Genomic DNA, 12,256 nt, shown 5'->3' with positions numbered 1-12,256 from the left:
CACACAGCTACCCTTCAACAACGCTGCAATTGCTTTCCCAAGCTTCCTCTGCCTCCAGCAGACTATGCAAAGGCAGGCAGGCATGGCCCTCTCACTAGCTGTTGTTCTAAACAGCTCACTCATTAAACAACAACTGTGCTGTTACTTAAAAATAAATAAATACAATCATGTTCCTTTACAGCTTTTTATTTTGAATAATTTGCAAAATGTAGTGATGGTATACATACCATGGAACAGTAGGCCGTAACTGAAGCTCATAATTTAAGATACTGGTATCTTAATGCCATCAAAACAGTGAGGAAAGATTTCTCTCAAAGACAACTTAGAGCATGGCTCTAAATAAGTCTCATTCTGCAAACACCTCTCCCTCCGTTTTCTGTGTTTGAAGCCTAGAGAAAACATCCTTCTAACTTTATGAATGTCTAAACTGGCCAAAATCTTCCTTAACATCATTTGCTCCTACTGAAATATTTAAAGATGAATTTTTACAACTAGGTAAGCACAGCTTAAAATAAATTCCTAAAATAAATTCATTTATATATTGAGTAGGTTCATTAGAAGCTGTTCATTAGTGCTTCCACAAATTGCCCATGTTGCTCCAGCATATAGTCCCTGTTTGCAACAAAAATTTCTAAATTCAGGAAACTACAGAATTTACATTAGTACAAAAGTTAGACTGAATCACAAGAGCTAACTTAATTATGGAAATGAACAAAAGAAAATGAAGCTAAAAAGAAGATTATGCTAAAAGCACCACAAAAAAATAGCCTTAATACTATTGGTTCTAGGTGTCTGGAGTGGGAATAAATCCACCAGACTCCAAGTCAGTAAAGTACTGGAAAAATAAGAATATGCAAGATAGGCATACAACTAGGTTAAACGGAAGTGGCAAAATACCAACTACAACTGTTGTTTCTGGCAGGCATATTCCTGCATATACTGGAAAGCAACAATGAAAATCAAGAAAAATGCGCAGAGCCGTGTACAATTTGTACAAGCTTATTATATACAATATTGGGGGGGGAAGAAAAAAAAAGGCGGCTTTTAACACAGAAAGTTTAGGGAAAGGCCAGAATGAAGACCATACTCAACTACTAACTGAAACTAAGGTGGGATAGGGAAAGTCATAAAACCAATCTTTAAAAATTGCAGATTTTCCCTCATCTAAAGGACCCCTTTCAATACATCCTAAGAAACATACTTTCTAAATAGAGGAAGTTTTTTAGGTCCTCAACATTTCAGTTGGCACACACTATTCAAACCTAGCTCTGAATACAGAATCCTAAGCTTCCTCAGATGTGACAAATCAATTGTTCACTAAAAGTTTCAACTGAAACAAGTCAACTAGCAGGCAACTAACTACCTGCTTTGAAATACTTTTTGAAAAACTTGTATTTTCTTATATACACATAACTCCCAATAACTTCATGTGTAAAGCCATTTGAAGTTTTAACATCATCTATTTAAATCAAACCAAGTCTGAGATATATATCTATCTATAAATAAAGATAAGCAAACTAACTGCTGTTGATCAACAGAAAAAAAAAAAAATCTGGTTTGCTACACAGCTCTGAAAGAAGCCTGGCATAAGCTATCTGCTTAGCATCCCATAAAAGTTTTGGAGGGGAATCCAAAAAGTAGATCAATTCCTGAAAAACATAGTACCATCTGTCTTTGTTTCTTATTCTCAAGAAAGTTTCTCAACTTTTGAAAGAAGAGACTAAGGTCCTATAAAGGACATACTTTCTACATAACCCTAATTCATTTTCTAGTCATTTCCATTTACCTTAAGAAAAATCCAAAAGATAAAAAGACAAGCAACTGAAAACTGAAGTCCCTTCTGCAAAGCAGGGGTGTGCTAGAACCTTTCTACAAAATCTCTGCAAGCAGTTGTGGAAACAACAGTTCAGATGTACTAAGTGCAGCAATACCACATTCCTATGCATTGCTGGTCTCTGTGGAAGTTGATAAGCCCATTTTGATCATGGGCAAGGGTGTGTGTGTGTGGGGGGAACGACACATGAACATTTCCTAAACATCCCCCTCTAATGTTATTCTGTAATAGAGGAGCATTACTCTTGAAGCACTTCAGAAAATTTCACAGTGAAGTCAAAATTATCTATACTAGATGTCAACACTTGAAAAAGATTTTCTTACAGAAAGCACTAAATAATTCTGAGCATAGCTGGCTGACCGGACTTAACTCATGCCTCACTGCATGAGTTTCTGATAACTACAGTGAAACATAGAGACACACCCGTACTGAACCTACACAAGCTTTACACTTTACAACATTCTTCTAACCTTGCCAGAAGAAGAGGGACCATACCACAAATTTAGATATGTTTCACAAACATCACAGAGGTGGCCGCTGCTTGCAGTTGGGAATGCCTACACTGAGACAGAGCAGAGGTGACCTCTCCCAGCATCCATCTTTCCTCCCACATATGTCGGCTGCCCTAAAACAAAGTTGGTAAAATGAATGGAACCGGCATCCAAGTAACACACACCCAGCTCCTCTGACTGGTACTTGAAAAGTAGAATGACAGTAACAGAACAGAAAAACTTATCTGAAGAGCTTTACCATTGAATAGCACAGCTATAACTTAAAAAAAAACAAAACAAACAAAAAACCCACAACACACAGGATTTTTCATTTTTGTATCTGGTTTTATTCCAGTTATTTTGATACATTCATTTCCACTCCAACATTTGTTTGGTGGTAAGACTATTGTCCCTCTTCATTATTATATTCACTGGTCAAATTTTGGCTTAGTTTTTCAAGGAGTTTGTTTGTTTGTTTGTTTGACCACTAAGTCTACTGAAATCAGCAGTGCCATTGATTCACTGGTGGAAATTTAGTATGTGCTTTACATTATGTTAACGTTAACTTATGTTCCTGAACTACTTATTACACAGCAATTTTTATTTTTTTCATACATATTTATGCTTAAAATCTTATCTTAAGCTAGCATCTGAATCTGCAACATGTATCTGAGATGGAATGTGCTTGAATTCCATAGTGCTTTAAAGAAACATTGAAAGTTTTGCAATACCCAATACTGCTTCAGTGTTTATACCACTGGGGCAAAAATCAAATGTTAAAGAGAAGTGTAATTTTAAATAAGCATAATTTAAAGATTACTTGGGCAGAAAGCTTACCATCTCCAGCAGGCAGGCCTCGTTCTTTCTTCTCATCACATTTGTTGCACTCACTGAAGTAAAGCAATAGAAACATATCCAGAAGGACCCAAACCAATGAGGTGGCAAGGACCACCTTGCAATATGCAAATTTTCTCATGGCACTTTAACTCAAATACAAAAATTAAAAAGTATAAATAAAAATAGCAACTGATTGCTTTAATCCAGTTTGAGAGACCACGTTCTATATCTGGAAAAAAAAAAAAAGAAAAAGAAAAAGTCACAAAAAGGTTACCAGAGGACAGAAGCTAAAAGCAGCAATTTCAATTATGTTTTAAAGATAAGTTAATTACGACAAGCCTGTATGTATCAAAGTGACTGCTCTATGCGCGCCTGTGAGATTAAGAGAACAGGGCCAAGTAAGGCAGCAGCACTCCATTTTTTTACTATATTAAACAACTGTGAACAACTTAAGAAGCAATACACAATCTGAGCTCAGCAAAGGCAACTGGCTGATATTCTTCATACTTCCCCCATGCTGTACACATTGACTTTCTGTGGCCATCACTAGGAATGGTAGTCTACAAAAAACCCCTGTAATTTACATAAAGTCCAATGGCATATTACGCTTTAGCCATACGAACAAATGCTTTGCACTCAGCGAACCAAAATAAGTATCCATTTTGGTAAAATAAAACAGTAGACAGAGCAGAGAAAGTACTCACATGCCACCATGATCATTTACTAGACATTCAAAACTGAAGACTTCACCTAATAATTTGACACTTTAATTTAATCATTTAATATTTGACCACAGAGCAAACATCTATGCATTTTTCAACATGTATTAATTAAAACTTTAGAAATCCAACTTTTAAAATCCCATTTTGTCCTATTCAAATCAAAAATAAATTTTGTAACAAAGACTGCTATTTTCCATCACTGACAAAAAAAATATTACTTGGGGAAAAAGGTCAAGAACAGCTTTGGGCTTGTTCACTTATACTACTAAAAAATATATATATATATATATATATATATATATATATATATATTTGGAAACCAAGAGGTTCCCCCTCACCACTGCTTTGCGTGTTACATAGTTCATGTTATACAGCCAAACTGTAAAGAATTCTGGCTAACTGCTACCGCATATAAAATGAATAACTTTACCATTTGTCTAGGAAATATTTCTACTATATACAATTTCCTTTCAGTGTCATTGTTCCTGTTTCCTATTAGCAAAGAAGTTTCTTTACGGTAAGAATTATTTCAACACAACATCCTCCCAAAGTATTTCCAAGTGGGAATAACTTACTAGATAAAACCAGAATTACAGACACCCTTAACTTGTAATAAAATAAACTTAAAATACAATCTGTTCTTCAAAAACACACAAAATTTAAACACACGCACACGGTCTTATACATACTTTGTGCCTAAACTGAAGTATTTTTTGAAAGGAGAACTTTAATCATAAGACACAATCATGCAGCAACCTCACCAAAAAAACTCTGCATATCATTAAGACTATTCTTCCTTTTGAATTTCTTAATCATGATTTATTTCCTGCTTTTTATTTGCTTCTTGGGGGAAAAGTACTATGATATCCCCTTTCTAAATACAGCTTACTTCTTCCTCTCACAGGCTCCAGAGACAGCTATGTCTCCATCCATCCCTATGCATTCAAATGGCATCAGATTGGATGGCACAGCCATCTAGGAGCTTCTAATCTTTCACTTCTGCAAGAGCAGGAGGGTGTATATCCCTTTGCTTCCTGCACAGCTGCACATCAAATGCCAAGACAGAGTCCTGCTGGGGATAATCTTAATTTGCAACTACACAATTTTGGTAATACAAAGATGACAATTTAACATAATTACAGATACTTCTCCAGCTCTTCAATAACTTGATGATAAAATAACAGATTAAATTATCCACAACAAAACATTAAGTGATATACGTCAAGAAAAACATCCTAGTTTTATATACACAAAGATGGGCCCTGAACTCAGGATCTTGCAGTAGCACTAGACAACTTTATAAAACCAACTGTGTGGTGATCAGTAGCAGTGAAAGAAAAATCAGGTGCTAGGGATTATGACAAGAACAGAGAACAACAAAAGAAACCCCAACCCTACATCATTACACAGTATTTGCTTTCTCATCTTGAGTGCTGTATGAATATCCAAGCCTGCCATTTCAGAAAGGATACAAAACAATTAAAAGAAAGGACAAATGAGAAGGGTGAAAGGATGATGAAGAATAGGAATGGCTTTGTTACAAGATATAAGTGAAGCGAGTAGCATTCTTCAGGGCTGGAAATGAGGTAACAAAACAGGTGACAATTCTATAAAATCAAAAGCTACATGAGATGGCAAACAGAGGACAATTGTTGTCTGTTTCTTCCAATACAAGAAATAGTAGTCAAGTGAATTTAGCAGCAAGAGGGTAAAAAAACAAAGAGAAGGTACTCCCCAGAATGTGCAGTTACACAGTGGAATACCTTGCCACAGTACACTGCCAGTACTGCAAGTCTATTCCGAAGCTATTAAATGCAAGGTCCTCACCCCTAGTTTAGAAAGTTCCTGACCTTTAAGTCACTGTACGCTAGAAGGTTATAGTGAGGCTTCCAAGACCATTCACTTTGAGGAATAAGGACTGCTGGGCAGAACCTGCTTGACAAAGTGAGGCAGACAGCATCATGGGGAGGCTCTTGCACTTCCCCTGTAAAAGCAACACTACTAGGGGTTGCAGACACTTCTCAAGTGCCTGTACAACAGACACATGCAACATGGCAAAGGAGCAAGAGGAATTACAAGTCTGTACACAGCTGCAGAGCTATTATCTCACTGGGATTGTGATGGGATGGCTTATACAACTGGAGTGTCACAACTGATGGATATAGGCTCTGCAGGAAACGCAGGCTTGAATGACAAAGAGGAAGGGTTGCACTATGTAAAGGAGTGACTGAATTGCACAGAGCTCTTCCTCGGAATGGGTGGTGAGCCAGACAAGGGCTTACAGACAAGGATCACAGGATCAATTGTGGCAGGCATCTGCTACAGACCATCTGATCAAGAAGGAAAAGCAGATGAAGCATTCTTTAGACAACTGCAGGAAATCTCATGATTAGAGGACCCAGTACTCATGGGGGTTGTAACCACCCCAATATCTGCTGGAAGGGCAGTATGGTTGGGCACAAACAAGCCAGGAGATTGCTAGAGTAAATTGATGACAATTTCCCGATGCAGGTAACTGAGAAGCCAAGCAGAGCAACTGATGAGGCAGTTGCTCTGCTTGACTTGCTACTAATAAACAAGAAAGAATTTGTTGAGGATGTGAAGGTCAAGGGCAGCCTTGACTACAACCACCACAAGACTGGAGTTCAGGATCCAGAAAAACTGAGCAGGATGTTGCAAACCTGGATTTCAGGAGAGCAGATTTTGGCTATTTCAGAGATACGCTTGAAGGATCCCTTGAGAGACAAGCCCAGGAGAGCTGACTGATCTTCAGTGACAACTTCCTCAAAGCACAATTACAGCCCACTTCAATGTGCCGGAAGTTGAGCAAACATGGCAGAAGACCAGCACAGATGAACAACAAACTGAGCTCAAATGAAAAAAAGGAAATACACGGAAGATAGAGACAGGTCTACCTTGAAGGAATATAGAAACATACCCTGAGCCTATAGGGAGGTACTCGGGGAAGCCTGGAATTGAAGCTAGTGAGGAACAAGAAGTACAACAAGAAAGGCTTCTGTAAGTACACTGGCAGCCAAGGAAGGCTAAGGAAAAATGAATGTCCACTGCTCAGTGGGACAGTGGACCTGGTCACAACGATTGGAACAGGTGCCTCACTACTAGAAAAAAAGCAGTCGTCAAGAAGAACAAGATGGATCTGGAGAACCATCTGCTGGTCAAGTCTTACCACAGTCCCTGGCCAGATTATGCAGCAAAAACTCCTGCAAACTACATCCAGGAACACAAAGAACAAAAGGCAACTGGTAACAGACAGCACGGATTCACCAAGGGCACATCATGCTTGACTAACCCAGCAGCTTGCTTTAAGGAGATGACTGGTTTGGGAGGCAAGGGAAGAGCAGTGAGTGTTGTTTACCTTGATTTTAACAGAGACTGTGACAGTTTTCCACAGTATCTTTGTAGGAGCTAAGTGAGACATGGACTACAAGATGGCTGGACCGCTAGGCTCCAGGGGTTTTGATTAGCCATACAAAGTTCAGCTGACAGGCATTTATTTGCTGTATCCTTCAGGGGTCAATAACAGGGCTGATACTGGTTAACGTCTTTACCGAGACCCTGGGTGATGGAACAGAATCTTTCCCGATATCTGCTGGAAAGACAACACAGCTAGGCTCAAACAGTCCTGGAGGTTCCTGCAGAGCATTGGTGACAACTTTTTGACACAGGTGGTGGAAGAGCCAACAAGGAGAGGTGTGCTGCTGGACCTTGTACTAACAAACAAAGAAGGACTGGTGGAAGATGTGAAGGTCGGGGGCAGCCTTGGCTGCAGTGACCATGAGATGGTGGAGTTCAGGATCCTGCGAGGAGGCAGCAGGGCACCAAGTAGGATCGCAACCCTGGACTTCAGGAGAGCAAACTCTGGCCTCTTCAGGGACCTGCTTGGAGGAATCCCATGGGTGAGGGCCCTAGAAGGAAGGGGTGTTCAAGAGAGCTGGTTAATATTCAAACATCACCTCCTCCAGGCTCAAGAGCGGTGCATCCCTATGAGTAGGAAGTCAAGCAAAGGGGGCAGGAGACCTGCATGGATGAGCAAGGAGCTCCTGGAAAAACTCAACCAGAAGAAGGAAGTATACAGAAAGTGGAAAGGGGGACAGGCCACTTGGGAGGAATATAGGAACATTGTCAGAGTATGCAGGGATGCGACGAGGAAGGCTAAGGCCCGTTTGGAATTAAATCTGGCAAGAGATGTCAAGGACAGCAAGAAGGGCTTCTTCAAATACATCAGCAGCAAGAGGAAGACTAGGGAAAATGTGGGCCCTTTGCTGAATGGGGTGGGTGGCCTGGTGACGAAGGATGCAGAGAAGGCAGAGTTACTGAATGCCTTCTTTGCTTCAGTCTTTACTGGTCAGGCCAGCCCTCAGGAACCCCAGATCCTGGAGGCAAGAGAGAAAGTCTGGAGAGAGGAAGACTATCCCTTGGTGGAGGAGGAGTGGGTTAGAGATCATTTAAGCAAACTTGACACCCACAAATCCATGGGCCCTGATGGGATGCACCCACGAGTGCTGAGGGAGCTGGCGGACATTATTGCTAAGCCACTCTCCATCATCTTTGAAAGGTCATGGAGAACAGGAGAGGTGCCTGAGGACTGGAAGAAAGCCAATGTCACCCCAGTCTTCAAAAAGGGCAAGGAGGAGGACCCAGGCAACTACAGGCCAGTCAGCCTCACCTGCATCCCTGGAAAGGTGATGGAGCAGCTCATCCTGGAGGCCATCTCCAAGCATGTGGAGGACAAGAAGGTGATCAGGAGTAGTCAGCATGGCTTCACCAAGGGGAAATCATGCTTAACCAACCTGACAGCCTTCTCTGATGGAATGACTGGCTGGGTAGATGAGGGGAGAGCAGTGGATGTTGTCTACCTAGACTTCAGCAAGGCTTTCGACACTGTCTCCCATAGCATCCTCATAGACAAGCTCAGGAAGTGTGGGTTAGATGAGTGGATAGTGAGGTGGATTGAGAACTGGCTGAATGGCAGAGCTCAGAGAGTTGTGATCAGTGGCACAGAGTCTAGTTGGAGGCCGGTAGCTAGCAGTGTCCCCCAGGGGTCAGTCCTGGGTCCAGTCTTGTTCAACTTCTTCATCAATGACCTGGATGAAGGGACAGAGTGCACCCTCAGCAAGTTTGCTGACGATACAAAACTGGGAGGAGTGGCTGATACGCCAGAGGGCTGTGCTGCCATTCAGAGAGACTTGGACAGGCTGGAGAGGTGGGCAGAGAGGAACCTCCTGAAGTTCAACAAAGGCAAGTGCAGGGTCCTGCACCTAGGGAGGAATAACCCCATGCACCAGTACAGGCTGGGGGTTGACCTGCTGGAAAGCAGCTCTGCGGAGAAGGACCTGGGAGTGCTGGTGGACAACAAGTTAAGCATGAGCCAGCAATGTGCCCTTGGGGCCAAGAAGGCCAATGGTCTCCTGGGGTGCATGAGGAAGAGTGTTGCCAGCAGGTCGAGGGAGGTGATTCTCCCCCTCTACTCAGCCCTGGTGAGGCCCCATCTGGAGTACTGCGTCCAGTTCTGGGCTCCCCAGTACAAGAGGGATGTGGCACTACTGGAGCAAGTCCAGCGAAGGGCTACAAAGATGATTAGGGGACTGGAGCATCCTCCTATGAGGAAAGGCTGAGAGAGCTGGGCCTGTTTAGCCTGGAGAAGAGAAGGCTGAGAGGAGATCTTATCAATGTGTACAAGTATCTGAAGGGAGGGTGTCGAGAGGATGGGACCAGACTCTTTTCAGTGGCGCCCAGCGACAGGACGTGAGGCAATGGGCACAAACTGAAACACAGGCACTTCCATCTGAACATGAGGAAAAACTTCTTCACTGTGAGGGTGACAGAGCACTGGAACAGGTTGCCCAGAGAGGTGGTGGAGTCTCCTTCTCTGGAGATATTCAAAACGCGCCTGGATGCAATCCTGTGCAATGTGTTCTAGGTGACCCTGCTTGAGCAGGGGGGTTGGACTAGATGATCTCCAGAGGTCCCTTCCAACCTCAGCAATTCTGTGTGATTCTGTGAATGCACCCTCAGCAAGATTGCTGGTGACAACAAGCTGGGGATGGAGTGTGCAGCTGATACCCGGGAAGGGTACCCTGGAATGGCCCTGGGTAGCCATTCCAAGGGACTTCCAGAGGCTGGAGAAACAGAGAGGTAGCAACCTAATGAAGTTCAATATAAGCAAGTGCAAAGTCCTGTACCTGGCATGGGATAACCTGATTATCCATATAGGCTGAGTGCCAAGCAGCTATGCAGAACAAGACCTTTGGGTCCTGATAGACCACAATCTGAACACAAAATCAGTAGTGTGCCCCTAGGGCAAAGAAAGCCAATAGTACCTAGGGCTATATTAGCAAGGGTGTAGCCAGCAAGTCAAGGGAAGTGATTCCTCCCCTCTGTTTGGCATGTGTGAGATCACAGCTGAGTAGTGTGCCCATTTTGGGCTTCCCAGTCAATACAAGACAGGTGGTAACATTGCAGCAAGTCTAGCAGAGGGCCACAAAGACTGCTTGCAGTCTGAAGCACAATGTACAGGAAAAGGTTCAGAGAACTAGATTTGTTCAGCTGTCAGAAGAGATTGTTAAAGATAGACGTTTAGAGGTTGTAAAGGTCTACAACCACCCAACGGGAGAATGTAGGGAAAATAGAGCCAGAGTCTTCTTGAAACAAAAGACAATGACCACAAGTTGGAACATGGGAAATTCAGATCAGATACAAGGAAAACCTTATTCACAGAAGGGAGGGGAGACAGAGACACCTGATCCCACTGGACCTGCTTTGAGCAGAGGGTTGCACAAGATAACCTCCAGCCATTCTGTCCAACCCAAATTATGCTATGCTTCTAACAAGGTTGCTCAGGACTTTTTGCAGTAAGGGCATGAAAACTCCCACTGATGGAGTCCACAGCCTTCCTGTGCAACCTATTCTGTATTTGACTGACCTTGTGGTGAAACTTTTTTTCCCTTAGGTCACTGCAGAGCTTCCCTTGTTTTTGTTTATGATCACTCTCTCATTCTCTTGCCATGAACTTCAGTAAACAGCCAGGCTCCATCTTCTCAGCCACCTTCCAATAACTAAGAGGAAATTATTATTAAGTCCTCCCAAAACCATCTCTTCTCTAGACTAAACATGCCCTGTTCTTTCAGCCTTTCCTCAGCACTCTTAGGCACGTGCTCCGAGCCCTTGCCACCTCAGTGGCCTTCGCTTGAATCTCTCTAGGTTATGGACAGCTTGTTTGTAATCTGGGGTAGGGAGGAGAAAGAGGGGTGTCAAAACTGGACATGGCATTTCAGATAAGGCTAGTGGAAAATTTTGTGCTGTCATGTGACAAACTAGATTGAGGAACTAAAGTGGATCAAACGTAAATCAAGAAAATAAAGCTAGTTTAAATATGACTGTTTACCCAGTTGGGTTCACCATGAAGTCTACAGAACATTCGCATTAGTGCAAAGGGAAAAGACATGAAAGCTGTGAGGGGTAAGAGTAAGTCAGAATCGCTCCTTTTGTCAAAAAATCCAGACTTAAACAATTTAAACAAGTCCTGTAACCACAACAATAATTCCCAGATGTATAGGTTTAATAACTGCATTTGCTGCTAAGTAACACAACAAACTGAAGATTTTTGCAAAAATATTTTTCCTCCCTTCAGAATATTGGACAATATGTCAAAGCCTTTACACCACAGAGGTAAAGGGAAGATTAAAAGTACCTTGAAAAGAGTAGGAATGGAGGCTCTAACTTTTCAAGAACAAAGTGAAAGGAGGTAAAATGCATAACAAAGTCCTGTTACCTTTAAAGGTCAAAGTGGGATCCCCCTCCCCCCCAACAAATATACTTGATACACTTGATATTAAAGGGAAAGATCAGCTTTAAAAGTACTGCTCTTGTGTAAGTACATTGTTTCACTTCCCCATCTATCTGATTTTTGGTCATATAACTCCCAGCAAGTACAAAAAAGGATTTCAGCTTCCCATACCACCAGTTAAAAAACAGAAGTTAAAAACTCTGTTCATATAAAATGACATTAAGTCATTTTTAGTTATGGAACAAGTTCACCTTTGTTTACACTAGTAATCAGACTTCAACACAGCTGTTTGTAAGTGAGACTTGACAAAGGGCTGCATTGCATTTATTGAGCTAGATCAGGATCCTGCACTACATGCAGTACCTAAGCAGATACAAAATTGATCTAAAGCCAAAATTCCTTTTCAGTCGTTGTAACTGAAAACATATTTTGAATTACCATTACAACGAAAGGATTTAAAGTTACCCTGTGAGTTTTCAAACTCGCAATCTGTTTTGGATTCTTTTCTGAAGCCTTAAACAGAACTGCCACCAGTGCCTAATCTAAAATTAGCATGGTAGCCACT

The 12,256-nt window shown here is 41.9% G+C and overlaps 1 protein-coding gene across 1 annotated transcript in view; it reads right to left on the bottom strand.

The window, feature by feature from the left end:
- The window catches only part of GALNT1 (polypeptide N-acetylgalactosaminyltransferase 1), a 94,662-nt gene that overhangs the window by 46,700 nt on the left and 35,706 nt on the right, over window positions 1–12,256 (bottom strand). The window contains exon 3 of the mRNA XM_067291165.1: window positions 3,163–3,391. Coding sequence (XP_067147266.1) covers window positions 3,163–3,301 — 139 coding nt within the window. The 5' untranslated portion in view covers window positions 3,302–3,391. The remainder of the gene's footprint in view (window positions 1–3,162; window positions 3,392–12,256) is intronic.

Source organism: Apteryx mantelli, chromosome 2, assembly GCF_036417845.1.
Source record: "Apteryx mantelli isolate bAptMan1 chromosome 2, bAptMan1.hap1, whole genome shotgun sequence".
Taxonomy (NCBI): domain Eukaryota; kingdom Metazoa; phylum Chordata; class Aves; order Apterygiformes; family Apterygidae; genus Apteryx; species Apteryx mantelli.
This window is presented reverse-complemented; position numbering and strand designations above follow the sequence as displayed.